At 41.6% G+C, this 26,703-nt stretch overlaps 1 protein-coding gene across 1 annotated transcript; it reads right to left on the bottom strand.

Moving 5' to 3' along the window:
* Arp3 (Actin-related protein 3) lies at positions 1–26,354 on the bottom strand. The gene is made up of 12 exons (XM_065425855.1): positions 26,205–26,354; positions 25,184–25,239; positions 23,711–23,835; positions 22,329–22,439; positions 21,565–21,660; positions 19,257–19,364; positions 8,256–8,399; positions 8,018–8,191; positions 7,200–7,292; positions 6,626–6,751; positions 6,427–6,510; positions 1–647 (listed from the first exon to the last, which is right to left on the bottom strand). The coding sequence occupies exons 1-12, from the start codon at positions 26,249–26,251 to the stop codon at positions 552–554; spliced, it is 1,260 nt and encodes a 419-aa protein (XP_065281927.1). The 5' UTR covers positions 26,252–26,354; the 3' UTR covers positions 1–551.
* Positions 26,355–26,703: the final 349 nt, after the last annotated feature.

The following is a 26,703-nucleotide window of genomic DNA, read 5'->3' as shown; positions in this document are numbered from 1 at the left end:
TGCCATATTCAACAACTTTAATGTGATACTTTGAAAAAATAAAATGTACAATTTCTTTACATTATGATTAAAAAAAAAAGGTGCGAACAGAGGAAAAAATTAGTTGCATAAATGTGTGAAGACCAGTTAAACAGCACTTAGTCTGCAGCAGGAAAAAAAAAAAAGTAGAATTTCACAATTGCCACATGCATGTCGCAATAGCTTCCATGCACCATACAGACCAACTGCCACAAGCAGGCACATTTATATTACAAAAATGTACCTGCTGTCTTTCATATAATCGTCATAACATATCATAAATAGGCTACAAATAAACTTATTGTAACTAGGTAAAAAAAAAATGCAGCCTTCACTGCAGCATCAACTGTCCAGCTACTGCTCAACTGCTAAAGATGGTTGAAGTAAATACAGTACGATTTTAGGGCAACAAAAGGGAATATAAAACCAAAGAAAAGTCGTAAAAAGGTTGGCATTCTGTCAAAAAGTTGTCCAACGATGCAAAGCCACATGTCAAAAATGAAAGAAAGAGAAAAGCCTTCCACAATACAGCCCTATGTCATGGCACCAAATACTGGGTTGTGACGGCAGATGCTCGGTCCACACTCTTCATAGGCCTTTTTTGTGTGGCACACTTCGTAGAACTCCGGCTGGAATAAAAACACACAATGAAAGTTATACAAGAATTTGAAACTAAACTTATTTATGGATTCCACGAAAAGAATATGTTTGCTTGTTAGGAGGCTAATTATTTCAATAGAACCAGTTCAACTACACAATCTTTGTTCTGCACTGAATTTTTCTCTCAACTATGTGTGGTGCAACATTAAGCATGAACTGTTCTTTCCAGTAACTTATGCGTTTGAGTTTTGCTCAACCATGAGTATCATTCATCGGTGTTCATCGTAAACATACTTTGCTGTATGAATAAGCAGCTTCAAATACTTCATTGTATCGTGCATCTACTCCTAGAAGATATGTTACAATGAACTCGGAATGCGGCTAATATTAAGAGAAAAACTAGCACTTTCTTGGATGACATTTTGGCTTCAACGTCATTGAAGGGAAGTAGGACAAAAATGCAAGTTTTTCTATCATGGGCATTTATATAAATTGGCAAATTCAGTAATTTGTTAATATATAGCAAACGTGTATTCAGTATGTTAGATAATATTCATACCAATTCAAAAAATAGACAAACAAAAGAATGAAAGATTCCTTCTGTGCACACCCTTAAGCCCAAGCTGCATGGAGCAAAATTTAATGACGAACTTCAAGTGGCGAAAATAGATGCAGTGGCATGACGCAGATTGTTTGCTGGCTTGGGCTACATGGAGCAAAAAAAGACGCAGAGAGCATCACGCATTTGCCGTGTAACTGTCATTGTTGCCAGACTTGAACATGTTCTTGTAAAAAATATAATAATAATAACGATTTTCACTGTGTGAATTGTTTTAACCACCAAGAAATTTGTAGAAAAAAAAAAGAGAAAATGCATACAAAAAGGAAAAACTGCGGAGGCTTACAACTCGCTGCCAGAAGTCTGAGGGAGATTGCTCCTGGCGACGCCTGGCGAGCGTGTGTCATGCGTCTACTGGGCAAATTTTTCTTGGCCGAGCCAGATTTGCATCGGGCATTTGCCGCTGGATGAAGTTCGCCGCTTTGGCACCGATTTTTTTTCTTCAAGTAGCCAGGTTTTTCAACAGACCCATAAACTGCCCCTGACTGCTTTGCAAGCTTTCTCTCTCTCTCTCATCTGGTATGGGTAAGAACATTTGCTTCAATCCACCACTATCCCCTACAGCCTCATGCTACAGAATGTTGCACGCATGAATGACCATTCATACAAAGCATGTTTGAGAGCACTAATGTCACTGCATGCAAGCGCCTGGTCACATTGTACTTTTTCAGATCTTGCACTCTTTTCTTGGAGCTTGAAAAAAAGATATCCAAAAGTGGAAAAAGCTATACATGAGGGAACTGGAAGAGTAAAAAAGAAGTATGTAGTAAATGTGCAAGCTCAAGTGCAGGCAGACAATGATTGGCGCTAGACCGGGTGCGGTAGGCATGTGACCCTATACAGATGAAAGCCACAAGCCCCACTTTTCAGCAAAAACACAGAATTTCAAACATATACAAAAGTTACTGGTGTAAAACTGAGGCCATAACTTTTGATTAAAAGCAGAAATGTACATGACAGTAACAAAGGTGTGCATATCTATGAGAGGCCATGCATGGAACATTTGTGATGATGTTCCATCACAGAGAGTTGAACCTTGCAATTCTTGCATGAATTTTTGTTCAGATGTAAATGTCTTGTTTTGAGAGCTAAAGCCATGTTTTTTTCTATCACTTTCAGACATATACTTCTCAATATTGCACAGAAAAGGATTAAAAGAGCAGCGACACAAGTCACAAGGCTTGGGCTTGCTTATCGCTAATAGAAAATGTTCATTCTTTTAATGACAGCGTGGAGTTGAGCATCTGGTTCAAAACGTTTCAGAAGCGTACCAGACATGTGAAGGTTTTGCTTCATGTCAAAATCTAATATACAGTGAACTCTCATTAAGAAGAACTCGGTAAAGCCAAATTCTCGCATATAACGAAGAAGAAGGGAACATTTGTTTGGTTTTCCACAGATTCAATGCAAAAAAAAAAGTCCGCTTAAGATGAACATTCACAGTGACCGCCATTGCTACCGATCCTATAGGCTAGGGTGCCTCGATGTGCCACGCCTGGGGTCGTGCACGTCAAGACACTCTGCTGGAGGCTTGTGGCGCACATCGGCCGTGGACAAAGGCGAAAGCGAGAGAATTAAACAAAAAGAGACAGTGACGTTTCACTTCATCAACACGGGTGACGCACAAGCATGTGGGTGCTATAACGCATACGAAGCTATCAGTCCTCAGTGTACTTTGACTGTCTGCATCGCAAATCGTATTCAAGACAAGGCTCGTGAGGCTGCGTCATACATAGCAGCAGCCGGAGTAGAACGCCCTCTTGTAAACATTGGCTCACTAACTAAATTAACAAGCATGGTGTGAGTGCGCACAGGCAAATATGAACGATCACATCATACTGGATGACCGCAACAGCAGCAAGCGAAGTGAAGTGACCTTCGCGCTGTTTATCGCTTCAACGCAAACTGAGCGGCAAGAACACTGCGCACGCAAAGCTACGAGCCATCGGCCCAACTAGACTGTGCCCGCAAAGCAGATCCGTGTTCAAGCTAAAGCCAGCGCAACTGCGGGCCCCAAGTACAATACCCTCCCCCCCCCCCCCCCTCTGCTTTCCACAGTGCCATACGCCCAACGAAAGACTGCGCGCTTCCCCACCCCCTTTCCTCCTCCACGCACGCGAGATTGAGCCGCCATAGTCGCTTCACTGTCGCATGCTTGCACAGCGTACGGCGCGAGAGGACGATGCCACCACGAGGCAAATCCGGGGGCGTACTTACAATTGCTAGTAGGTACAGTGGAGAGTAGCACTTGCGGAGACGCTGGACGTGTGCACGCATGCGCGAGTAAGAGCAGGTGTGAGAGAAGAAATGCGGGGACTTTCGCTCTTTGAATATATGGCTCTGCCTAGGCACTACGGAGGAGGTTTCTTAGCGCGTGTTGTATGCATTTGTCCCTAGGTGTGCCAGCAGAAGCCGCGGTGCGGTAGTGCTAAACTTAGCGTCGCAAGTTGGCGGCTGGACGTAACTATATTTATTCAATCGTGTTTTTTACTAGTCGTAACAACGTGTCATTATTTCGCATTTTTATTGGCGGCGCTTCCAGGACACCAAAGTGGCAACAGGGACACCAAAGCTAGAACTCGGACTGGTCCCTGGGTTGGGGCTCGTCAAGGCCTGTGCGTGCCAGGGGAGTATGGGGTCAGCTGTCTACACAGCCAATTTTTTATGTGAACACCCCCTGGCACGCTTCGGCCTCCGCAGCCCCAACACATGGGCCGCCCCGCTTCCAGCTTTGATCCTCCCACTGCCCCTTGGGTGCCCTGGATATCCTGCACCGCCTGCTTTATTATAACCTCAGGTGCTCTCCTGAGGCCTGCGTTTGCCGGTTACATGTGCCCTCCTGGAGCAGTGCTTGTGAAAAATCCAATCTATTGTCGTGATGAGAAAAGTGACCCATGACTTATACAACACCAGTCAGAACCATTCCCCTTCAGACACAGCTATCATCAAATGGAGCGTCTGTGCCCACTTCCTCAGCACGTAAGCAGCCAGAGGCAAACTCGACCGCACTGTGCAATGCCGGCATGTCTAGGAGACAAATGCATACAACACGCGCTAAGAAACCTCCTCCGTAGTGCCTAGGCAGAATCGTGTATTCAAGGAGCAAAGGCACCAAGATTTTCTCTCTCGCACCCGCTCTTACTCGCGCCTGCGCAGAAACATCGAGCGCAGTGAGAAACGCCCCACCCCGCTGTACCTACTAGCAATTGTAAAAATGCAATCTGGGGTGCCTCTTTCTACTTTCTTCCTCCGCGTCGCTTCGCCTCAATTCTCATTCCCTATTTCGCTCAAACGTCACCTAGACTTGCCTCTAGGTTACGTTGCTTTGCCGCGCACTCCGCGTGCTCCTGCGTACTTTTGCTAGCTTGGAGCCTGCACTGATGACCCATCAGGCGGCAGACGCCTGCTTTAACTCCCTAATGGACTTTTTCCAACAGCAGGAAGGCACAGGAGAATTTTGAAAGTCATTAGATCTGATGACATCGTTTGTGGCTGCTCGCCAATTTGCACCAGAAGCGCCAAACATCCACAACGGACTGGATGAAACCAAGCAAGAGTACCACTTGAAAACAGTTTTAGATTAAGTTCAGCTAAATAAATGCTTTTTATGTCATTTTTCCCCCATTGTAAGTCTACTTCATCAACCATTTTGAAGTAAGATGTCTGGATGCACCTGGTCATGTTGCCAAATAATCTGATAAGATGAACAAATTTTCATGGTCCCTTCAAGTTCGTTTTAAAGGGAGTCTACTGTAGTGCATTCATGTTTGTACTGAGAGGCAATGGTACTATGTGTTACGCTACTACAGGAACACTGCCCAATGCAATACAGTTCGGCATGTTTGTGCCTACAGTGACTTATAATTACGTACTTTCCAAATGTGCAAAATATGCTTGAAATTTTGCCTTACAAGCTCACTATTACTGCAACATTTTGTGAGACTGCATTTGCATTCCCTGACCATGATTATTATGACTAAGTCATTATAATGCTTTGCAGTTTAGTCATGAGATCATGGTTTGGTTTCTTTGCTATGGCAACCTTGAAAAGAATAAAAGTAAAGCAGTTGTCCTGAACACATTCCCCTTTATGGATAGTCACTATAGTGACCCCGTTGGTATTAGGGCAATAGAGGCTTCTACAGCCGCATCATTAAAGCCACATTACCACCTTATCATGGTAGGTTAGTTCCGGCAGTAAAAGTACCACTACCAACCCTCACACTTGCTCCACCTACAGTAGGTCAGAAACAAAGTACACACCATGTCCACATATATATACACTACTTATCAATTTAAAAGAAGAAAGTGAATCATCACTTTCAATTTAAACTAACAGGATACATTCCTTGTGAACCAATGATGCAAGCTCAATCTAACATGCATGAAATACATGTATAAAAATATAAAAAAGTTCAGCACACTGTTTTAGTGTATTAAGGGAAAATGAGATATCCATCTAATCGTAGCAAATGCTGCGAAGGAAACCCACATGGGTTCCTCGAAAGAAAAGTCTCACAGTTGAAGAAAAATTCGTCCTGGTCCGGGACCAGGACAATTTCTTGAGGACTGTTTTTTTCAACTGGTGAGGCTTTTCTTTCGAGGAACCCGTATGGGTTTTCTTTGTAGCAACAGCTACGATTAGGTAGATGTCTCATTTTCCCTTAATTACTTCTCTCCACCTTTCGGGTTTCTGTAGAATTATTACGTGAAACCCTTGCCTTTGCTTCGAGTTGTTGATAAATTCGACTTCGCTCTATCTGTTAGCCGCCTGGATAGCTCAGATGGTAGAGCGGCTGCCCTGGAAAGGCGGTGGTCCAGAGTTCGAGTCCCGGACCAGGACGAATTTTTTTCAACTGCAAGGCTTTTCTTTTGAGGAACGGTTTTTCCTTTGTAACAATTGCTAAGATTGGGTGGATGTGTCATTTTCCCTTAATTACTTCTCTCCACCTTGTGGGTTTCTGCAGAACTATTATATCAAACACTGTTTTAGTGTACTATCTTCAGCCAGAATCATTAAGCTTCAGATAATGGAAAAATTTGCCACTCTTATGAAATTACATTAAAGTTCATTGTCTGTCTGTCTTATGAAATTAAAATATGTCGCTCCATGCTAAATTTACCATCCAGCAGAACAACCAGGCCCATAACTTTACATGTTGAAAGAACCAATTACTGTGATGCCTCACCGTAGATGCCAACATGCTGCCACCAAACCAGACAGCGTATCTCTGCATGTGATGGGAAATCACTTGCACTTCCATTGGCTTCGGCTGTAAACGACAGGTAAGAGAATGTTCAGTACAACGTCAAGCTTTCAAGGAGTCATTAGCCATGGCAAGACATGCACACACAGACATACAAACACACAAACAAAAGGAAACTTGCCGTGATGCGTCCTCCACTTAGCTTTTCACTGAACTTAAGTCGTGCATCAACCACACGCTTCAAGTCTCGCTGTAGTCGGCGGCCAAAGTCTTTAAACATTGTGGAGCCACCAGACAGAACAATGTTCTGTAAAAGCGAAATAGATCTCTCACAAAAGCTGATCACACAATTTTCTTCAAACAATCAATGCATGCACCAGAGCCAAAAAGTACAAGTTCGCAGCCAGAGAAAACGAGCGGATTCTAGTAAACATAGAAAAGCTATTAAGCAAGAAGTATGACGACTATCATTAGGGTGGAACATACGTGTTCACACATGGGAAAGACAATACTTATTGGATAAGGTTACCAAATGAACAATGTTTTCTCATTTCATATTCGAATACTGCAGCATCATCTTCTCTGAAATACCGAAGTACTGAGGAATTGACAGCACGAGCAGTACAAGTTAAAACTGCATTCACATGCAAAACAGTGAATCCACATTCAAGGCCATTGCATGAGGCAGTCATCAACATGCACCCCAAGAGGCCAAGAAGTGAATGGTGCCAGCATATATTTGTACAATAGGTTACCTTGTAAAGTGGGCGTCGCACATCAATGGGGCAACTTTGCACACATGTGTCAACAATCTCAGAAATAGGTGTAGTAAAGTCAGGATTTGAGAACTGAAAAAGAAAGTATAAATGGATAAACGAACAGCAGCAAAAACTAAAAAATCAAATGTAATAAAGTTGCTATTAAACCTGCATTCACAACCATTATTTTACTGTGCATGTGCACAAGAAATTCACAACAGCAATCTACAATGCATGCAATACCCACATAACTGCTACCCTTGACCCAGATTTTGTTTCTTTTTTGGAACACTAACAGTTGATTATTAGGCTCACTTAAAGCACACACACAGAAGTTCCAAATAATACTGTAGTATATGCGTGTAATTTTTTTTTGAGTAATTACCAACCTAAGCAAGTACCCTGAATTAAATTAACAACTTTGCTCTGAATACTGTATAGTATTCTCATATAAAGGTTGCACTTTTCTTAAATTTGTGTTTGAATATTTCTGATGCGCCCTAGCACAATGAAAAAAGAAAGTACATCTACTATAAAAACAGGTGTTACTGCTGCATGCAACAACCTTAAGAAGTTTATTTTAGCTTCATTTGTGCACAGTGAAAGAAAAATATATGCACAGGGGGAGCATAAAGAACTTGCATAAGGTTAAATTCTAGCTTTCTCTGATACAAGAGTTTCCGAACTAGGGTCAGCGTATAGGTTAGGATGGGTTATACAAGCAAATGAGATTAAATAAAAGAAAATCATAAAGTGTTACGGCTAGGCTACAAAATTTTCAAGTGTTTATAAATAGAAATACACATAACAGTTACCTCAGGATGAAAGAAGATTTCAGGTCCCAGAAATCGTTCGTAACCTACATCAACACAAAATTTCTGCTTCGTGATTGCATTCATGCCTTCATATTTCTTGATCCACTTGCTTGGCTCCTGGTCATATCTGGAAAATTCCTTGGCTATGTCTGGACAAATGTAACACAGCTTCTCCTGGAAAGGTATAGGTATAAATGAGCAACAATAGCATGACAAACATAGCAAAATATGGTCTTACCTTGATGGCTTTTGCAGTCTCCAAAGACTGCTCTGGTGGAATGCCCACCTCCCGCTCACGCAGAAGGTTCTGAATAAAGTAGGTCACATTGCGTCCAGCAATGGGAATGTGCTTGATGCAGCTGCCAATCACATAGCCCTCAGCCTGAAACAAGTAGAGCAAAGCTTTTTATAAGGACATTTATACATAACAATCAAACCTCGGCATAACAAAGTTGTACTTCCAGTGAAAGAGTTAAACTGAATTTCATTAGATTAAAATTTGTGCACAGTTGAACTTAGATTGAACAAACATTGATATATAACAAAGTAAATCTAAAAGGCTGCTTGCCGAGATCAATGTGTAATGAATACATGCTTTTAACGAATATAATGAATATAAAATACATACAACAGACAGGGAGATGTCTTAATGACCAATTACGGGAACATAGCCTAAATGTGAAAAATAAGCAATAGGGTCATCTGTCAACTCCCTGTCATGAATGCGGCTGTGCGCCGGTGTATGGATCCTGCCGGATTCTTGCGAAGCACAAAGATAAAAACGTGCGAGAGATTATTGAGGCTCAGGCTATCTGGCAGAATAGTGATACATGTGTTAGTGCCCCTTCGGTCGACTTGTTAGATAAGGAGACTGCTTTTTTGGATGGTTAAGATTTGGATGAGGTGGCGCCACTGTGCATGGGTCATGTAGGTGTATTTCCTGAAAATCAAGTTGTTGAAGCTAGCGCATTGTGGTGTCATCTCCTTTCCGTCCTTGTTTGCTGGCGCTAAATATGTTTTCAGTTTACCAACACGCCCAACAAATGGCAATGCGGAAATTTCAAGGCAGTGTTGCACCTACATTTTGTTTTTGTGTCCTGTGATATACCAAGCCCCTTCTCAAGGTAAGAGTGGCATTTTAGGAATAGTGAAACGATAATTTACTAGCATAGCTCAAATTATTTTTATCATTAGTGTCCCTTCAACGAGCGCTCAAAAGGCCAGGCACAGCATTCGTTGCTGCAGCATTGGTGGAGTGGCTGATAGACAATCTTCAACTCGCAACCTGTGGCTCCGGAGGTCTAATCCTGACGGGGCACTATAACATTGTTCCTTTATAAAATTCTGGCAATTCATTTCGAGATTCTAGTGATAATCACCGGCAGACATCAAAATAACTAGTGGAATGAGCCATGATGTAACAACCGCCACTGCAAAAAGTTAGTGCAATTTGTTAAAATCTACTGGCCTTCTACGACTTACCAAAAATCAAGCCCTTCCATTCTCATTTCTTTTGCTCATTGCATTGCAAGGGTAACAACTCTGGCACCCTTGATGCATATGAGGTTTTACCATAGGTGGCTTACTAGGATTTATCGACGAGTTGCAATGAAATTGCCAGCATAACATAGTATGTACATGATCTTTAAGATCATGTACTATGTTATGCCGGCAATTTCGTGGCTGTTACATAAACGTTACCATAGCCATGAGTGGTGCTTGTTAAGACTACCGGGATATGTTATCAATACATATGCATAAATAGCCAAGAAAATGAACGGAAACACAGCCAAAGCTCACTTGGTAAAGCACTGCACATGTCAAGCTGGGATTGTGCATTCTCCCACTGGTGGTAAGTTGTCTTTTTTCCACTTTGATTTCCATTTTCCTTTATTAATATTATAAGGTTTATTGTAAATTTAGCCCTAATCTTTCATTAAAAAAAGTTAATTTCCCTTTCTATGGCTTCACTTTATGTTGGCTTCGTATGGTGGTTTGTATGCGTGCCTGTGTGCAACCACACACTTTAACCCACTTGTGTCACAGGCCACTGATGGGTCCCATGAGGTGTACACAAAGTGTACAAGTTTTTCCTGTAGTGAAAAAGCAATACCTTTGAAAAAATTCCGAGACAGTTGAAAAAATTCGTGAGCCCAGTTGCTAATGGCATAAAAGTGTGGCCCACCAGAGACCAATGATGTGCTACAAGAAAACCAAGCTAACCAAATATGGCACAGGCCATGGCTAACCGATGCACCCAATCGTAAGTCTTTTTACATTTGCACTTTTGAACTTTGGTGTGCATGAGGAGAGACATGGGAATACAGACAGCAGCAATGGCGAATGGCCAGGGCAGCCGTGGATGCTGTCAACTCGTGTTTCGGAGGGATGGAAGGGAGACTGAAAAAAGGCTGGAAATACAGCAGCTAAAGTTTTAAAGCGAAGCTTTCTTTCCCTCTTTGTTCGACTTTCCCACTACTGCTGCTGCTGCTGCTGCATGGCACACCGCACCAGGGGGGGGGGGGTCGCGCATGTGTATAGATGACTAGCGAGGCAGAGAGGAAAGGTGATAAAAGAAACTCGTTTGGACCTGTGCACCGCATTGAATGTGCACGATGCCCACTGGAGCTCCCTCGGTGCTGCCACATTGGCCTCTTGACAGCTGTAATTATCCATGACCTCCGCAAAAGCATTGCTGAAATTGCCGCGTTTATCTTTCTACTAACATGCAATTCCAGAAGGAAGCTAAATGGAATGGTAGAGAGGAGGGGGGAGAGGAAGCACAGAATGGATAGAACCTGCGTAGTTGCAAAACGAGTGAATAACAGCCTTGTCACTATTCGCTTGCAGTCACCATACAAGGAGGGCAGGGGTGGAGGGATAGGGAAAAAGGTGAAGTGAGAAGGCAAGGAAACGCTACTACTAAAGACACGACAGTGGTTGCAGGCAAACAGGATAAGTTTAAGTTCAAGGTATGTAACTACACTTCTGCTACTTCTAAAAAATAATCACCATGCAAATTTGTCAAGCGACACACTTACGCAGGGTGTGCAGAAGCAAAGCCGCAATAAAGCACACCGTAGGGTCTGCATAATTTCTTCCTTTTCCCTTTGGTGCAGACATCAACCAGCCAGATTTATTTGTTATGAACAGTAACTATGCATGGGAACATTATAGTAAGCATTTTATTCTACCACACACAAAGGATGGTGGTGCTGCGGCTCCTCACTGTTACATCTAAGTATAGCCGGTAATGTTATACCGAGCTTGACTCTACTTCATTGTCCAATTAATTTTTGATATTTTTTTTTTCATGCAGCCCAGTAATAATTACTAATTGATAACATTGAAATTTTCTTAGCACTCAATATTGTTTTAGATGGGTTTGACTGTAAGCACTACATGCACGGAAAACGATGGTTTATAGTCAGCCAAGCACGGTTAATTAAATCAAAAGCAGTATGCTCTGCTACAAATGTCCAAGAAGGCCATTTATATGCGTTCGCCATGTAAGCGTAGCTTCCAGACAACAGATGTGAGCTGCTCAATCCAGCACGATCTTTATTTTCACCTAATGAATACCCAGATACCTCTATGATCAAAGCGTGTATATGTAGTAATGTGGCTATGTTGAATCGGGATCACTGGTTAAGATATACAGTGAGAAGTACAATGATATATTGGGTTTTCCGGTGCAAGGGCTAGGTGTGGCAGTAAAAAGTAACAACCAAAAAAGTCAAGAGACCATGAAGCCAATGAAAGCATAGGGGAAGTGAACTGCTTTTTAAGTGAAAATGTAGAAATAATAAAGACAAAGAAAATGAAAAGGGAAGAACCCTTTCCACCGCCACATGACTCGCGGTAGCTGTTCCCCCCACCCACTTTCTGGGTATTTGTGTACTTGTAGTAAACCTAGCACTGTCAATGTTAGCTAGCACCACTTGTAGCCATGGTGGCAGATGTGGAACATCCCGTAAACCACAACAACACATAGTATGCGACATAGTATGTAAACTTGGGAGCAGAAAGCTAGCCATAAACTCTTGTATGCTACTACAAGGCATGAAGGCTTCCAAGAACACAGGAAAAGTACTTGTGCTGTGTTCTCGTCTTTTATCAAGTGTTTGTATGTGCTGTATATCAGGTTCAGCATTTTCAGTTTAAACCAGGAAAAAAAAGAGAATGAGGTGCTATTGCACTCAATATGACTTGCAACACGAGAATTCATCTCATTTTTTCTGTGCAGGCTCTGCCATGCTGCCATACAGCACTGCCAACAGAAAATAACTGCTGAAAACGGTTCCGATTACTGGCAGCATCCTGTTTAAGAAGAATGGCACCTATTTCTATTGTTGAAAGAACTGATGACGGTATACCCTCATAGTGAATATGACAGCACCTTGTTTTGAAAAATTCAGTTTTCACCCCCCCCCAAAAAAGGGTCACTGGAAGCAAATTTAAGTGAGTGATCACCACAAAGCTGCGTGCCTGCCTGCATGTGCACCAATGTAAAAAGACTGGCAAAGCATCAGCTTGCTGTCCAAGCAAACCTTATATTTTGCCTGCCTCTGCAACAAAAACAAAAAGCAAGAAAGGGAGGGGGGCAGTATGCGAGTGTTCAGTGGAGCCCAGGCACTTGCCATCTTTGCAGTGCAGTGCATGAACTGGCATGTCACTATGGTCACACTGGGTCATATTTACCTAGTAATTGTCTGTATTATTCATTGGAGCTCTGTAGCTGTATAAGGTTAAAAGATAATTTCTCACTATATTTGTGTTCAAATAACAAATACATTCATTCTTAAGTCCTGCATAGTCACACTGTCGTATGGCACTGTGCCCCTGCTAGAGTGCTTCTCAAAAACTTTTGTTTTTCTGTGTGTTTAAGCGGCAACCACATGCACATAATATTCAAGTGATGCGACAGAATCTCCGTGTCGCATTGCAACGTGAACAAAATAAGTAGCAATGAATTTACATTTTAGTCCAAATTAATACACCGGTAAAGCGATAGTAAATGTACCACAAGGCCAATGTTTTAACCAAGCTGTATTAGAGGTAGCTTTAACATGCTGTTACCACCAGTAACAGCATGTTACAACACCAGTAACAGCACCAGTAACAGCACCAGTAACAGCACCAGTAACAGCACCAGTAACAGCACATGTTAACAGCACATGTTAACAGCACCAGTAACAGCGAAAGATCTGATCAAGAAACGCCAATGTATGAAAACCTCTAACCCTACAGCTAGAATAGAACTGGCAGAACTTTCGAAGCTAATCAACAAGCGTAAGACAGCTGACATAAGGAAGTATAATATGGATAGAATTGAACATGCTCTCAGGAACGGAGGAAGCCTAAAAACAGTGAAGAAGAAACTAGGAATTGGCAAGAATCAGATGTATGCGTTAAGAGACAAAGCCGGCAATATCATTACTAATATGGATGAGATAGTACAAGTGGCTGAGGAGTTCTATAGAGATTTGTACAGTACCAGTGCCAACCACGACAATAATGGAAGAGAAAGTAGTCTAGAGGAATTCGAAATCCCACAGGTAACGCCGGAAGAAGTAAAGAAAGCCTTGGGGGATATGCAAAGGGGGAAGGCAGCTGGGGAGGATCAGGTAACAGCAGATTTGTTGAAGGATGGTGGGCAGATTGTTCTAGAGAAACTGGCCACCCTGTATACGCAATGCCTCATAACGTCGAGCGTACCGGAATCTTGGAAAAACGCTAACATAATCCTAATCCATAAGAAAGCGGACGCCAAAGACTTGAAAAATTATAGACCAATCAGCTTACTGTCCGCTGCCTACAAACTATTTACTAAGGTAACCGCAAATAGAATCAGGAACACCTTAGACTTCTGTCAAGCAAAGGACGAGGCAGGATTCCGTAAAGGCTACTCAACAATAGATCATATTCACACTATCAATCAGGTAATAGAGAAATGTGCGGAATATAACCAACCCTTATATACAGCTTTCATTGATTACGAGAAAGCATTTGATTCTGTCGAAACCTCAGCAGTCATGGAGGCATTACGGAATCAGGGTGTAGACGAGCCATATGTAAAAATACTGAAAAATATCTATAGCGGCTCCACAGCCACCATAGTCCTCCATAAAGAAAGCAACAAAATCCCAATAAAGAAAGGCGTCAGGCAGGGGGATACAATCTCTCCAATGCTATTCACAGCGTGTTTACAGGAGGTATTCAGAGACCTGGATTGGGAAGAAATGGGGATAAAAGTTAATGGAGAATACCTTAGTAACTTGCGATTCGCTGATGATATTGCCTTGCTTAGTAACTCAGGGGACCAACTGCAATGCATGCTCACTGACCTGGAGAGGCAAAGTAGAAGAGTGGGTCTAAAAATTAATCTGCAGAAAACTAAAGTAATGTTTAACAGTCTCGAGCAGTTTACAATAGGCAGCGAGGCACTGGAAGTCGTAAGGGAATACATCTACTTAGGGCAGGTAGTGACTGCGGATCCGGATCATGAAACAGAAATAATCAGAAGAATAAGAATGGGCTGGGGTGCGTTTGGCAGGCATTCTCAGATCATGAACAGCAGGTTGCCATTATCCCTCAAGAGAAAAGTGTATAATAGCTGTGTCTTACCAGTACTCACCTACGGGGCAGAAACCTGGAGGCTTACGAAAAGGGTTCTACTCAAATTGAGGACGACGCAACGAGCTATGGAAATAATGATAGGTGTAACGTTAAGGGATCAGAAAAGAGCAGATTGGGTGAGGGAACAAACGCGAGTTAATGACATCTTAGTTGAAATCAAGAAAAAGAAATGGGCATGGGCAGGACATGTAATGAGGAGGGAAGATAACCAATGGTTATTAAGAGTTACGGACTGGATTCCAAGGGAAGGGAAGCGTAGCAGGGGGCGGCAGAAAGTTAGGTGGGCGGATGAGATTAAGAAGTTTGCAGGGACAGCATGGTCACAATTAGTACATGACCGGGGTTGTTGGAGAAATATGGGAGAGGCCTTTGCCCTGCAGTGGGCGTAACCAGGCTGATGATGATGATGATACCACCAGTAGAAATGCGTTGCATGCCGCCAGCGTGAAATGTCATGGAGCCCATCTGTTTAAAATTAAGTTATGGGGTCTTACGTGCCAAAGCCACTTTCTGATTATGAAGCACACTGTAGTGGAGGACTCCGGAAATTTCAACCACCTGGTGTTCTTTAACGTGCACCTAAATCTAAGTACACGGGTGTTTTCGCATTTCGCCCCCATCGAAATGTGGCCGCCGTGGCCAAGATTCGATCCCGCGACCTCGTGCTCAGCAGCCCAACTCCATAGCCACTGAGCAACCATGGCGGGTACCCATCTGTTGAGCAAAACTCAAAACGCTTTCGCGGCTCCCGGTGGCACCCCAGGCCTAACAGTGTCAAAAACAACTGATCGAGAACTATGACAAGACAATGCCAATACTTTGTCCTCAGCTTGAGGTGAGACAAAACAACGACTGATTTTACTATTTATATTTTGCTGCCAGAGCACAGAGCAAGTTGCAAGAGTGAGTTTAGATTGAGGGGGATGGACTGGTTCCTACCATGTTGTTGCACAATCACGCTATCCCCAGCGGAAGTAGCCACACAGACTTCCGGGCAATAAGCGAAATTTTATTTTCTGGCTGGCCAGAAACCGGTGACACAACTGCCCTCTGTGACAACAAAACCTGTCGCTTGTTACCGTCGCTACAAAATAGTGTGCATCTGGTTATGGCCTTAGATGCAACTACAGTGTTGAATTGTTAGATCAGTATTCATCTATTCATCTAGATGATCAGCTTCATCTAAATTAGTGAACTGGATATTCACTGGAAAAATCGGTAAGCCCAATATAAAAAACTATATGAAAGAATTTTCAGGCAAGTATAAAACCAATGTAAGTATGCTGAATTTTGGGAAAACGGAAACTAAAAATGCTGATCCCTATGGATAACATACATATTAAGATTACATTTATAGTACTACAGGAACTAAATTACTTATACTTATTCAAGATAAATGAAATCTTAGCGACACCTATGCTAGTTTTGAGAGACAAAAAGCCATCAGCCAATTTCTTAGATGCAAGTGTGCAGTTCAAAAACAGCTACAAACAATATGCAAGAAACTTTCTGCAAACAGTTGCCAATGTCTATGTCCCAAAGACAAAAAATTGTGACCTCAATTGCGAAGTGACAAGGAAGTTGCTATACTGGAAATGAGTTAGTATCCTATATGCGCCCCAAACAAGCGAAGCTTTGTTGCGTGTCTTTGCCAAATATGACCCAAGTCTTGTACATGTCTTCAAACAAGCTCCCCGACAACCTTGTGAAAGTAAAGGACCGCTTACAAGATTAAAATGATTAAAATTAACATGAAATATAGAACCTAGAGAAAATATTTCATTTTAGGATCAGATTAAGAAACTAAACAAGCATGCATACTTTTATTAAATTTGGTCCAAAAATAAAGAAAGAGCTATAACTGCTCCCCCCCCCCCCTTTACAAGGGACACAAACATGGCAACACCAGCCAAATAATAAATGGGAACAAATTCATATATAGACTCCGTATACAGACTGCCTAAAAGCGGGCGATTCTTATTGAAAGACTGGAAATTATTGAAAACTTATCTGCCCCGTGTGTTCACTAAGGAACTGGTGACTCTGTGCAACAACCGCTGCTATCGTGCAGCAGAATCATTTGGACCAGTCTTCACATCCATCGTTCTGTCTCCCTCGAGACTGCAGTAAATGTTTCTATCCCTTATATATTCAAAGGAAACATATTTGACAACTTTGAATAGCAAATTCTAGAATCGAACACAATAGAAATGAAAGAGCACAGACTACTTGACTCATATTCAAAATTTCAAACTCGAATCTTAAAGGGACTCTGAAGTGAGTTTGATGATATTGTACAAACATACTGAGTCATTAGGGTAGGTCCTTCTGATCATTAAGCAGCATTTAAGCGCTCCACGTAAAGTGCGTAATCTGTTTTAAGGTTTTAATAATGTTATCACTACCAATCGCAGCGGTGCTGCTCCCCCGAGTTTTCAGTTGCACCATCTCAATCGACGCATTTGCCCAAATGACATCAGTTGGGTGAGCTATCCGATTGGCTACCGAGGTCGTGTCATAGATAATTTTTCCAACTTTATGGTGGACAAGTGTTGTTCCTAATAGTTGGAATGTTGCTTCATTTGTTTCTATAAAAAATAATTCACAGAAAGAGAATACAAAGCGACAATTTATCACTACATTCGAGCACTTCCAGCATATAGCAAGTGTCGTCTGCTTGTGTTACAACGTGCTCCATGTTAATGCGAGCTGCACGGTCAGTGTTGGTCTCAAGCTTTCTTTTTGCAAGCACCATGGTTTGTTCTTGTTGTATTGTGAGCTGCAAACGTAGCGATTGGCGATATCTCAAGCTGCGACATGTCATTCTGCAAGGCAGCAGACGAGCGTAGTGGCTGCAGTGCATTGGAATGCCGGTAACTGATTGGCGCAAGGATCCCTGCGTTTGTGGCTGTCACTTCTTGCCAGAGGATTACTACCATAGTGGAGTTTTAGCGTCTCCAGAATCAAGTAAAAACAAGTGCGAACTAACTGGGCATTTTACCGAATGAGTGGAGGCGCAAACGTGAATGCCCTTCACGATGCAGCCACCTGGTGGCACAGAGCTCAAGAAGACAAATGCTGCTAGGGTAAATTTTCGACAGGAGCGCAATAATTTTTTTAAAAATTATGTGCTTTTAAGCGCTAAAACCACTTTCTGATTATGAGGCATGCCGCAGTGGAGGACTCCGGAAATTTCGACCACCTGGGGTTCTTCAACATGCACCTAAATCTAAGTACATGGGTGTTTTCGCATTTCGCCCCCATCGAAATGCGGCCGCCGTGACCGGGATTCGATCCCGCGACCTCGTGCTCAGCAGCCCAACACCATAGCCACTGAGCAACCACGGCAGGTAGGAGCGCAATAATGAACACATTCTTTTTAAATGGTTAAAATGTTTTACACTTGGTTACAGCAATTGGTTATAGCAACAGTAGCTCAGTGTCTGGCCTATTAAGCTCTGTGCCGCCAGGTGACTACATCGTGCAGGCTGCTCACATCTACGCTAAAGCCCCTTCATCACAGTGGTAGTATGGAAACTTTATGCCTCCATCCATCCGCCAAAACGCCCAGCTCACCTGCAGTTAGCGGAATACTAGACATGCTCGGCGCTGCAACAGAACACTCGCAAGGCACACTGCTTAGAAAGCTCTTGCGGGGAATCGACGGCCAGACAGCTAGCGGAGAGGTTGGAGAGGCTTCAAGACAACAGAAAGTAGATGACACATCACATGACACATAGCCATTGTAGGTGGAGCTTAGCCACCATCACTTGGCGAACTAGTTGAGAAAAAGCATATTTAGAGAGGAGGACTGTCCATAGCTCTCTTAATACGAGACCCTTCACTTAAATTGTGGCACTAATGCTTTACGGTAGCTGCACCCTATATGCCTAAGAAATTTCTTTTTCAGGGACCCTTTAACCGATACAGTCGACACCAAATACCATGAACTGGAAAGATGGTATCATGCCTTAAGTTTATTCCTGACCATTATGTCACATGCTATGTACTTAATGAATTCTGGGGTTTAACATGAAAAAACTACGATTTTAATTATGAGGCATGCCATAGCGGGGCACTCTGGATTAATTTTGATCACCAGGGGATCTTTTACGTGCCCCCAATGCACGGGACACAGGCGTTTTTTCATTTCACCCCCATTGAAATGGGGTTGTCGCTGCCACGATTTGGTCCCGCAACTTGGTGCTTAGCAGCACAACACCATAGCTGCTAAGCCACAGCAGCGGGTGTGCTGTGTATTTAAACTGATGACAACCTTTAGGAACGCATTTGGCTTTCAAAACGTCAATTGACATTTGGCTTGGTCAGTGACCAGGGACCTATGCATTTTTTTTTTCTATGGATTATTTTTCTTTTATCAATTAGAATATACAACCAGACTATCGAATTTCAACCTCACTCAGAGGGTAAGAAAGCAATGCAGTTTTTTTTTTCTGAAATTTTTTACACAATGTTCTCAATAAACTTCATCCATCTAGCATAAAATAAGTGGTTGAAACTAAAAATGCAAGCAAACAGTACAGAAAACCTTTGAGTGTCAGCTATGCATTCTACGAGTAACATCAATTGCAAAGCTCACCACAGGGATACAGTGAGTGACACCATCACCAGAATCGATCACAAGGCCAGTCAGGGTGCGTTCTCCCAGTTGACGAGATGTCCAAGAAGCAGCTAAAGCCAGGACAGCCTGCAACCCAATAAAAGTGAATAAAAATGCCAAACGGAATCTGTACAATAAGACCTGCTGACCTGTGCACTTAAGAGGAAGCTTTACCTCGGGTGCTCCTATCTGACTATGTGTTAAATGAGAATCCGTTTTTCTTGGCAACCACTGCACCAAACAGGATGAGGTTTGTTGCATTTAAAAGAAGAACTCAAAAAATAGTGACTGTTCATTTCAAATTTTTTATTTAGGTCGTCAATCTTTTATTAAAAATTGGCAAAATTGGAAATGTCAAGAAAACGAAACTATGAAGTTGAATACTCTGTAGCTCAGCAATGAAAAATATCCCAATTCTGTGAATTGCATCTAATAGTACATCTAAAGCAAATGAAATTGATATGTTACATATGAATCTAAAAAAAAAGTTAGTAATATAGAAACATATGCAGAGTGCTTCTAGCGGCTAGTTGCGCTGCAATTTTTCGCGCTTTTTTCGCGCTCGAAAAAACAATATGTAGCACATATTGATCAACAGAAAGCTGTATCGAGAGTTTTTCATGTCACTCTACAATTTTCTCATTGTTACAAAAAAAACTGAAATGCGAAATTGACTAATTACCAATTCTATAATCAACTTCTAGCTAATTATCTTATGACCCATATTGCAATTCAGCAATTCTAGCAGTGGACTTCACAAGGCGGATCTATTTGGAACGAATTCTCAGGACGACACCAGTTTCGAGATATAAATTTCCGAACTTTTGTGGCGAAATGCATTGACGTTTCAGTTGTGTACTTCAGTGCATGAAACGACGTTTTGTTAACAAATTAACTGGAACACCAATGCATTTTTCCGCAATGTTTGGGAATTTATATCTCGAAACTGGTGTCATCTTGAAAATTTGTTGCAAGTGGACCCGCGTTGCTGACTCCACGGCTATAATTTGTAAATTGCGATATGGGCCATAATGTAAGTAGTTAAAAACTTAATTACTGAATTTTTATCAATTAGCCAATTTTGCATCTCAATTTTTTGCAAGAATTGTCCGCCGCTTTGAGTAGACCAGCTCATGATCTAGAATCGCGATACCTGCCACAGGCAACTTTTAAAGATTTCTGAAAGTGTGCACTGAAACACCCTGTATATTAAATAAAGGGGGGGCCCTACAAGGGCCCCCGCTCCACTGAAGGGAGACAGCCCTGACCGGAAGGGAGGAGGGGGAATACCAAACTTTTGGGGAGGAGGGGAAAGGGGCGTTTTCCCTGAGCCCACATGTCTTGTTAGATATATACACACTTCATTCTCAATTATTTACTTTTAAAGCAACGACCAGCTCAAACTGACAAGCAACAGACTATTCTCATATTGCAGTGACCTTTTTAGTGTCTTTGCTGCCGCTGCTTTCGACTGCCACATTAATTGGTCTGAATAAACTTGCCCAAAGCAATTACGACTGTGGTAAGCTTTCATCATCACAAGACTATGAAGGGTATAAACTGAGACTAACAAGTGAAACTTTTTGTGAGTAGCATTTATTTTTTGAAAAAAATTGACAAGACATTTGTTAAGTCATATAAAGCAGCCAAATTCATAATTTTTGGGAAAAATTCAGGAAAGCTGCCAGGTATGTAGTGTGTATAAAACAGACAAGTACTAAAGCCCCGCAAGTCAACTTCTGCCCAGCACCCATTCCTGTTTCCTTCTACTTTCAAAACATCCTCACAGAGTATGCACTCCACAGTGCGGCAATGAAACTGACCAGACAAAGAGGTTAGGCCATTTTTAAGATAATAATAAGAATGCAGGAACAACCAGAAAGTAGGAAACAAGATCCAAAACGAGTTCTAAAGTATGAAATGTTGCCAAGTTGCTGTGTTGTGTATGGCAACATTTTACATTTCAATCCTGACTAACTACTGCCAAACACAACCCGTTACATTTCAATTAAGTTACAAAATACAGTACCAAAACAGTAGGATTCATGTCATGACAAAATCAAATTTAATTAAAGCCTTGCAGTAGTGATATAACATCATGATATGCAGTAGTGAACCTAACAGGCACTGTTACTTTAGCATTTTAACACTTGAAGCACTCTTACTCTTTCATTACTCAATACAACTGTTTGCAAACTTTAGCAGTGCATTCTTTCCTTGACCTATGCGAGGCATACTGTAGTTCAGACTTATGGATTCTGAATAAATCACATGCCAAAAACCTCACCTGGACAGCTATATAGAGTCCGGGCACATTGAAGGACTCAAACATTATTTCTGCTGTATACTCCCTATTCTCTGGAGTGTTTAGTGGTGGCTCTGTCTGAAATAAGAGAAGTTTTAAACATGATTTCGACCTTCAACAATTTTACTTCACCAGAAACAAAGAAACAATAAAAGACATCAAAGCAATTCAACAGCAAAGCACTAAATATACAGCATTCATTGCACAAAGAAACTGCTTCAGGAACATGCTTAAGTTACTGAAGCAGAGTAAACAGGCACAAAATACAACTGCAGATGGATTCGGAATTGTTTTAGAAATTATATGTTGGCAACGTTAACACTAGTGGTTGTTGCAAAAAAGGTCTTCTTTTAATTGGAAAAGGAAACTTTTTTCCACAATATAGTTAATTCGCACACCAGGTTCCTTTTATCTTGCAATGAAATTATACTCAACATGACAATGGTGATATCTATTTAGTACAATATGACTGCTGGCCATTCATTGTTTTCGCTGAAATTTACTGCACTTACACAAAAAAAATTCACCAAAGGTGCAGTTGAACAAGTGCCATCATTAGACGAACTCCTGGTATGTACCAACAATGGAATTAAGTTACACATGCTGTTACATGCAATGCCAAGTAGCAACAAATCTGCTATGACTAGGAGCATTATTTCCTATCTTTTGCAAAACAGTGCCCTGGTCTTCTAGTTTCAGAAAAGGGTACCATAACACACAAAATTTCATAAAATTTTCATACTCACTAATAAAAAGTAATGATCCTCAGGTTCAGCTCGTAGGTACTTGAATATAGATTGCTCCCAGAAGCGCTCCATCAAGTCCCAGTCTTCCACAATGCCATGGCGGATTGGGTACTATGAAGCAATGTGACAAATGTTTTCCACACCTGTGAATCAGTGTCTAGAACAATCGGCACCTTCTATATACATGAAAGAAAAGAAAAACTGTCGTTTATCTAATTGTAGACTAAAAAATTATGGGGCTTTACGTGCCAAAACCCCTTTCTGATTATGAGGCACGCCGTAGTGGAGGACTCCGGAAATTTCGACCACCTGGGGTTCTTTAACGTGCACCTAAATCTAAGTACACGGGTGTTTTCGCATTTCGCCCCCATCGAAATGCGGCCGTCATGGCCGGGATTCGATCCCGCGACCTCGTGCTCAGCCAATTGTAGACTAAGCGAACAATTTTTCCCTTTCATGAATCTGCCTCCACCTTGTGGGATGCTGCAGAACATCTCCACCGTCTATACAGGGTGTCCCAATTATCATGCACCAAGATTTAATATTATGCAAATGCAACATAGCAGAACAGAATCAAGGTAATGTTTGCCATCGCTTGGAGATACTCAGATTTTTTACATCCCATCTAATTACATAATCTTAATATAATCAGCTTCCTAAACATTATAATTAGACGAAAAGTGTCAATGAGAAAATTGTAGACCAACATGAAAAACTCCAAGTACAGCTTTCTGTTGCTCGATATGTGCTATGCAAAAGTGTTCTTCAGAGGGTGAAAAAAGCCTGCGAATACACGCAAAGTGTCTTGAGCGCCCAGTCGCACAGCAATATGGCGTGTATTTGTGGGCTTCTTTCACGCTCGGAAAAACATCTATGTAGCACTATGGGGCAAAAAAAAGCTGTATCAGGAGCTTTTCACGTTGCGCTACAATTTTCTCATTGACATTTTTTATTTAATTCTATTTGAGATGTTAATTATGACTAATTATGCAATTAGGCAGAATGCAAAAGATAATTCGAGTATCTCCAAACGACGACAAATAACATTACCTTGGTTCTGTCTGGCTATGTGGCATTTGCATATTTTTATATCTTGATGCTTGATAGTTGGGAACACCTGTAGGGACAACTTGTATACTTTCCAGGTCAACTCTGGTAGGAAACACCCACAGTATGGTTTGTTTCACAGAGGCTTGTATCAATGTTAGCCTTTTTCTTGGTGCTTAGAATAGATCTGCCCTCATTCGGTGGCCAGTGGATGTATTATAACTGGTTGCACACATTAAATTTTGTGCGTTACAATATGCAACAACTGTCTGAAGTTTTGGCAAGACCACCGGCTTGCCTTTCACTTAATAGGCAAGCAGTAAACCAAATCTCACCTTCACTGCATAGCCCGCAGCATCCAAGGCCTCGTCACCAATGAAGAAATCCAAGTCATCAATGCCTTTCGCTAACCTTCTTGTAGCTTGGTCTCCGATTTTGGCACTCTCTCGTATTGCTATTGCTGTGGAATGCATCAAAACATAAAATGAACCAGCATAAATAAACCAGCAACATAAAGAGACCCCTATTCTTTTTAATTTTTGTTAATGACATTACTCAAGACATATCAGTAAAAACTAAGTTGTTTGCTGACGATTGTATATTGTATAATGTAATTCAGTGTCCGAATGACCAGGCTCTTCTAAATTAATCTCTATCTAAAATAGATCATTGGTGTTCTGAGTGACAAATGAAGGTAAATGAAGAAAACCGTATCAATGACAATAACAAGAAAATGGATTTCCCTACACTTCCAATATTCAATAAATGGCCACAGTCTTTCTTCAGTAGAGAGTTATAAATACTTGGGTGTCATGATCACGTCTGATCTCAGGTGGAACACACATATTAACAACATACAAAAAAAAGGCCATGAAGAAGCTTGGGTATCTGAAACGTTCTTTACGTCAGTCGACAGAAGAAATAAAATTACTGGCATATAAAACATTTATTAGGTCGATTCTTGATTATGTTTCCATCTTATGGGACCAAGTTACTGAATTTAATATAAGAAAACTCGAAAGTGTTCAAAGGAAATCGATAAGCTTCGTCTTTAATTCATACAGCTGGCACACATCTCCGACCCAGCTGCTAGAAAAAGCTAATTTAGAAACACTTTAACTAAGACGTAATCGTGATAGGTTGAAATATATGTATTTAATATATCATGATAATGTGCGTATCAGTAATGAATTGTACATTCAACAGGTCACTCGTCGTTCCACATGAGGAAATCACTTGAAAAAAAAAAAAAAGAATTCACCTGCAGAACCAATTGCTTCAGTAATTCATTTTTTCTGCGAACTATTCGAGAATGGAACCAGCTCAGTACACACATTGCTGAGAAACCCACCATACAATCATTCTTAAGGGCTTTAGAATTCCTCCACCAGCCTTCGATTTTCAGCAACACTTATCTCGCGACATATGCTATTGTTCTCCCACAAAATGCTTCGATAAGTGATGAATTACAGCAGTTTGGCATATCGTGCGACGCGCATGGGCAGCTTGAAGGGTCCGTATTGTTACCTAATTTTCAAGTACTCTGTCAATATATCAGGGCACAATTTTATATCTGTAACACGGGTATGTACGCAAGCAACGTGCAAGCTTTCACTGCTTTTCTGTGCATGGTGCGAGCCTTGTGTAATGTGTTCTTGTCTTCTTATTTTTGATCATTTCTTCATATGTACTGTCCACTCCTGCCCACAGCCTTCTCTGAAGGCTGTCACTATTTATCAAATAAATAATAAATAACATTAAACACATATATACAATAAACACCATTAAATACCATTACAAAAGCTTACCAGATGGTATAATGAATTGAGGCTCTTTATTTCCAGCAAACCCGAGCTTTGTGTAACTGAAAAAAAAAAGTTACGGCGCCACAGTTCACAATCATGTAGCAGTTTCGCTTAATGAACGCCTCTCGCCATGCAATTTCGCGTTAGTGACTAGAGACTAGAGTATAAAGACTCCTCCTACGCATTTATTAATTGTTTGACCCTGTTCAGTATTATGTTTATATTTTGTAAACCCCCTCAATGCTGGGTCTTCGAGCCTGTGAGGTATGTATATAAATAAAGAAGTTATTAACAGAAACCAGCATGACGCACCCACGCACGGAGGCATTGCTCATGCAGGAAACGCGCAACTTTTTCAACACCGCTTAACAGTGAAGAAAATGGGACGCTGAACCTCAGCTAGATAGCTGTACTAAGGAGGTTTTCATTTCTTTAGACTTAATTTAAGCCCCCCCCCCCCCCAAAATAAAGAAACGCCGAAAGCGAGAAGTTATTCACGCTGCGAAGATATTGCTCGAGAGGCGCTCCTATTTGCGACACGAGATAAGATCACTTCCAGCTTCCTGTGAGCACCGGTTTCGCTTCAGCAGTTATTTGAAACAGTGCTACAGCCATCAGTAGCGTCCTCGTCCCTTGTGCAGCACGCACTTCATGCGTGAAGTGTATGCCGGCTAGAATTTGCATAGAGCGACTCGTTACAGTGGTCCGGGGAAGACTACTGAAGTGTTGCGTTGACACACCCTTCTCTCGCAACACAAATGGATTGCTACGAGTAATATTGTAATGCGACAATTATTCCAAATACACCAACTTTAAATCACCAGCGTTCCTACACACATACTGTAAGCAATAACAACAAAATAGAGAACCAAGACACAGCTTGCGACAGTAATCGAGACAGCCGCCCCACTAAGGACTCTCATTTCTCGTGCTGCTGAGGTCAAGACAGTCTAAGGCTACTACACGAGCACCATGAGCTGCGTTTCATCGAAGATCTCATTAAGAGGGAGGACAACAAACTCACCCCGTGCCGTTATCAATAACAATCGCTGGAAGCCGCCCTTCTGTCATGTTGTAGACCGCGGCTCCACAGCTTCAGTCCTAGTACAAGGCGATGCCAAAGCAGCAGCCGCAGCGCCGAAATTTGCCAATGTTGTTTTTGCTCGTTCTGATTGCGCCTAAGAGGATATCATGTGATCGTAAGCAGGAAGTTGGTTAACAGGGTTGCTAGGTGTTATCATAGAGCATGGAGGGAAGTCGTTTTCACGGTATAAGTACAGTGCATAGAGCTTCATACAATAATTACTTACTGTATAAAACTGTGTACTAGAAGTGTACTAGAAGCACTAGAAACCTTCTAGTACAAGGGGTGGGAGCATAGAGTTTCTCACAATATGGTAGAAGCCATAGAGTTACTACAGTGTACTAGAATACTATAACGTAGTGAGAAACTCTATGCTTTAAAGTATTCTAGTACACTGTAGAGTTACTATACTGAACTCTATGGTAGAAGCATAGAGTTT

Source organism: Dermacentor albipictus, chromosome 1 (assembly GCF_038994185.2).
Source record: "Dermacentor albipictus isolate Rhodes 1998 colony chromosome 1, USDA_Dalb.pri_finalv2, whole genome shotgun sequence".
In the NCBI taxonomy this organism is placed as follows: Eukaryota; Metazoa; Arthropoda; class Arachnida; order Ixodida; family Ixodidae; genus Dermacentor; species Dermacentor albipictus.
Note: the sequence above shows the minus strand (reverse complement) of the source record. Positions and strands in the feature narration are given on the sequence as shown.